We start from the raw sequence: 3,873 nt of genomic DNA on the forward strand, positions 1-3,873 counted from the left end.
TAGGGACAGGAGAGAGAGAGAGAGAGAGAGAGAGAGAAAGAGAAGGTAGGGACAGGAGAGAGTGAGGGGGTAGGGACAGAGAGCGAGCGAGAGCGAGGGGGTAGGGACAGAGAGAGAGAGAGAGAGAAAGAGAGAGGGTAGGGACAGGGACAGAGAGAGAGGGGGGTAGGGACAGAGAGAGAGGGGGGGTAGGGACAGAGAGAGAGAGGGGGGGGGTAGGGACAGAGAGAGAGAGGGGGGGGGTAGAGACAGAGAGAGAGAGAGAGAGAGAGAGATAGAGAGAGGGTAGGGACAGAGAGAGAGAGGGGGGTAGGGACAGAGAGAGAGGGGGGGTAGGGACAGAGAGAGAGAGAGCGAGAGGGGGTAGGGACAGGAGAGAGAGAGGGTAGGGACAGGAGAGAGAGAGGGTAGGGACAGGAGAGAGAGAGAGAGAGAGAGAGAGAGAAGGTAGGGACAGGAGAGAGAGAGGGGGTAGGGACAGAGAGCGAGCGAGAGCGAGGGGGTAGAGACAGAGAGAGAGAGAGAGAGAGAGAAAGAGAAAGAGAGAGGGTAGGGACAGGGACAGAGAGAGAGGGGGGTAGGGACAGAGAGAGGGGGGGGGTAGGGACAGAGAGAGAGGGGGGGGGGTAGGGACAGAGACAGAGACAGAGAGAGAGGGGGGGGGGTAGGGACAGAGACAGACAGACAGAGAGAGGGAGGGGGTAGGGACAGAGAGGGAGAGGGGGTAGGGACAGAGAGGGAGAGGGGGTAGGGACAGAGAGAGAGAGAGAGAGGGGGTAGGGACAGAGAGAGAGAGGGGGTAGGGACAGAGAGAGACAGAGAGAGAGGGGGTAGGGACAGAGAGAGAGAGAGAGAGAGAGGGGGGGGGGTAGGGACAGAGAGAGAGAGAGAGAGGGGGGGTAGGGACAGACAGAGAGAGAGAGTGAGAGAGAGGGGGTAGGGACACAGAGAGAGAGAGGGGGGGTAGGGACAGACAGACAGAGAGAGAGAGAGAGAGGGGGTAGGGACACAGAGAGAGAGAGAGGGGGTAGGGACAGAGAGAGAGAGAGGGGCTAGGGACAGAGAGAGAGAGAGAGGGGGGGTAGGGAGAGAGAGAGAGAGGGGGGGTAGGGAGAGAGAGAGAGGGGGGGTAGGGACGGAGAGAGAGAGAGGGGGGGTAGGGACAGAGAGAGAGAAAGAGGGGGTAGGGACAGAGAGAAAGAGAGAGAGGGGGGTAGGGACAGAGAGCGAGAGAGGGGGGGTAGGGACAGAGCGAGAGAGGGGGGGTAGGGACAGAGAGAAAGAGGGGGTAGGGACAGAGAGAGAGAGAGGGGGTAGGGACAGAGAGAGAGAGAGGGGGGGTAGGGACAGACAGGGAGAGAGAGAGGGGGTAGGGACAGACCGACAGGGAGAGAGAGGGGTTAGGGACAGAGAGTGAGAGGGGGTAGGGACAGAGCGAGAGGGGGTAGGGACAGGAGAGAGTGAGGGTAGGGACAGGAGAGAGAGAGAGAGAGAGAGAGAGAGAGAGAGGGTAGGGACGAGAGAGAGAGAGAGAGAGAGAGGGTAGGGACAGAGAGCGAGAGAGAGAGAGAGAGAGAGAGGGGGTAGGGACAGAGAGCGAGAGAGAGAGGGGGTAGGGACAGAGAGCGAGAGAGAGAGAGGGGGGTAGGGACAGAGAGCGAGAGAGGGGGGGGGGTAGGGACAGAGAGTGAGAGAGAGGGGGGTAGAGACAGAGAGCGAGGGGGTAGGGACAGAGAGAGAGAGAGAAAGAGAGAGGGTAGGGACAGGGACAGAGAGAGAGGGGGGTAGGGACAGAGAGAGAGGGGGGGTAGGGACAGAGAGAGAGGGGGGGGGGTAGGGACAGAGAGAGAGACCGGGGGGGGGGGTAGGGACAGAGAGAGAGACGGGGGGGGGGGGGGGGTAGGGACAGAGACAGAGACAGAGACAGACAGAGACAGAGAGGGGATAAACCCAGCTAGCAGTGTGACATCAGTTTATTGCTGATAGATTGCGCTGCCTGTGTGTGTGAAGCTGTCGCCTGTCACCAAGGCTGAGTTCCACACAATGGTAGGCATCTTCACTCACACAAATAACCAAACACATCCCCCTTCTCTGACTCTGTCGACAGAACTGAGATATTATATATGATTCATTGCTTAATAACAAGGAAGAGAGTAAAGTAAATGTATCTACAGTGTGTTTTATGTTTATCTAGAAGCTTCTTTTCTCTGGCTTCACAATGTGACAATGCATGATAATTCTGGCTGTTGCTGTACAGGTAAAAGCAAGACACCGTGAGGAGAGAGGCATATTTGTTATACCTATGGGGACTTTTATCTCTCTCTGCTTGTGTTTATTTCAGCAGTAGATGAATAACCCAAATGTCTTCTCAGCAGCGTTGCCATGCAGATGGTACAGTTTACTTTGTACCACCACTCTCAGGTGTTTCACTGTGGCAAGCTAAAACATTTATGTTAAGTGAACCTGTGTACCTGTCTGTAGTATGTCATTACTATGTAAAAATGGGTTTGAACAACACTTACAAAGTTGGACCCTCAACAAGAAAGCTCGGACATGCAGCTACTACATACTACCTGTCTGCATCTCTTGATTTAACATCCTGCCCTAATGCATTTTCTTTAAGGGGCCAGCTATATGAAGGGTCCATCCGTAATGCATGGTATCCTGCTTCTGCATGATGATGTCACACTTTTTCTGCATTACCTTCCCTAAGCAACCATGGTCATGCATTCTAAACTCCCCAGTTTAAGTGAATGTCGGTAGAAGAGCTCCTCAGAGCAGCAGGGAGCTCCTCCACTGGCTGAGCTGTGATTTATGATTAATCTAAAGCAGTGCTCTCATCTGCATTTCAAAACCCACTCTGACTCAACCCCACTAAAGACCGAGTTTAATACAGAGCAGTCCCAGCTCCCTCAGAGGGACTCGAACCTGCAACCTTTCAATCAGAAGGCGCTCATGCCGCCAGAGGACAGACGGGGTCATATGATCATTGTCTGGTCAAGGGTCATAGCCACCATTTGTGTCTCTGACAGACGCCGAGGACAGGGAGGCCGTGAGAAAGCTGGTGGGAGACACACTCTATGGACACATGCTGAAGAAGCAGGCCGGATGACCTTAACGCGACCCTCACCTCTCCACTCCTCCAACCCCCCCCCCTCCTCTTTCTCCTCGTTTATGTAAATACTCTGAATAAAGGCTGAATCACACACTGACTGTTAGTTGTGTCATGTTTCTGGTAGAATCTTATTATGAAATGTGTCCGGTTTGCCTAGCTCAGCTTGTATCTATTTCATACCGTCTCAGATCTCCCTTCTGGCATAGTTATTGGTATTCCAAGCACCAGACTGGTTTAGGAATAGGGTCTGGAAGACACATTGAAGTGATATATGCTCTCAATGTGAATAACCTGTATAGGTTCAACCACCAATATTTATTCCTGGTTTTTGATCTTGTAAGTTATACCAAATGTCAGCCATTTTAGTCCCTTTCTTTCTGTCTTTTTGTTCTTTGATCCTCAAGGATCTGGAGAGGTACTGATGTTGCATAATACCAACAGTGTTATGTAACTTGACCATCAGCAGCAAGGCTGTACTCTTGTTTGTCAGTTTTGTATTGCAGAGGACTTCTAAGTCGAGGCAACAAGCGTCAACACTGGCTGACTGCTGGATGGGTCTATAGGGGAATCCTCCTTTCTCCCAAAGGGAAGATCCTATATCAGCCTCTAGTCTGTCTACTCTGGTTCTCATGTATTATAAATGAGGAGGGACGAGTGGAGGACTCAGTGGCTGCCTCAAGTGTGTATGTGTGTGTCTAGACTCTGGGCTCAGGTGTCTCTTGTGTATCCTACTCTGGCGCTCTCACCTCCTTTATGGG

The 3,873-nt window shown here is 52.8% G+C and overlaps 1 protein-coding gene across 2 annotated transcripts in view; it reads left to right on the forward strand.

Moving 5' to 3' along the window:
• The window catches only part of itfg2 (integrin alpha FG-GAP repeat containing 2), a 19,154-nt gene extending 15,942 nt beyond the window's left edge, over positions 1-3,212 (forward strand). For both annotated transcript variants that reach the window (XM_036944816.2, XM_090200632.1), the window contains one exon: positions 3,033-3,212. In XM_036944816.2, coding sequence (XP_036800711.2) covers positions 3,033-3,112 — 80 coding nt within the window. In that variant the 3' untranslated portion in view covers positions 3,113-3,212. The remainder of the gene's footprint in view (positions 1-3,032) is intronic.
• Positions 3,213-3,873: the final 661 nt, after the last annotated feature.

Source organism: Oncorhynchus mykiss, chromosome 15, assembly GCF_057628025.1.
Source record: "Oncorhynchus mykiss isolate SJ-2025 chromosome 15, ASM5762802v1, whole genome shotgun sequence".
Taxonomy (NCBI): domain Eukaryota; kingdom Metazoa; phylum Chordata; class Actinopteri; order Salmoniformes; family Salmonidae; genus Oncorhynchus; species Oncorhynchus mykiss.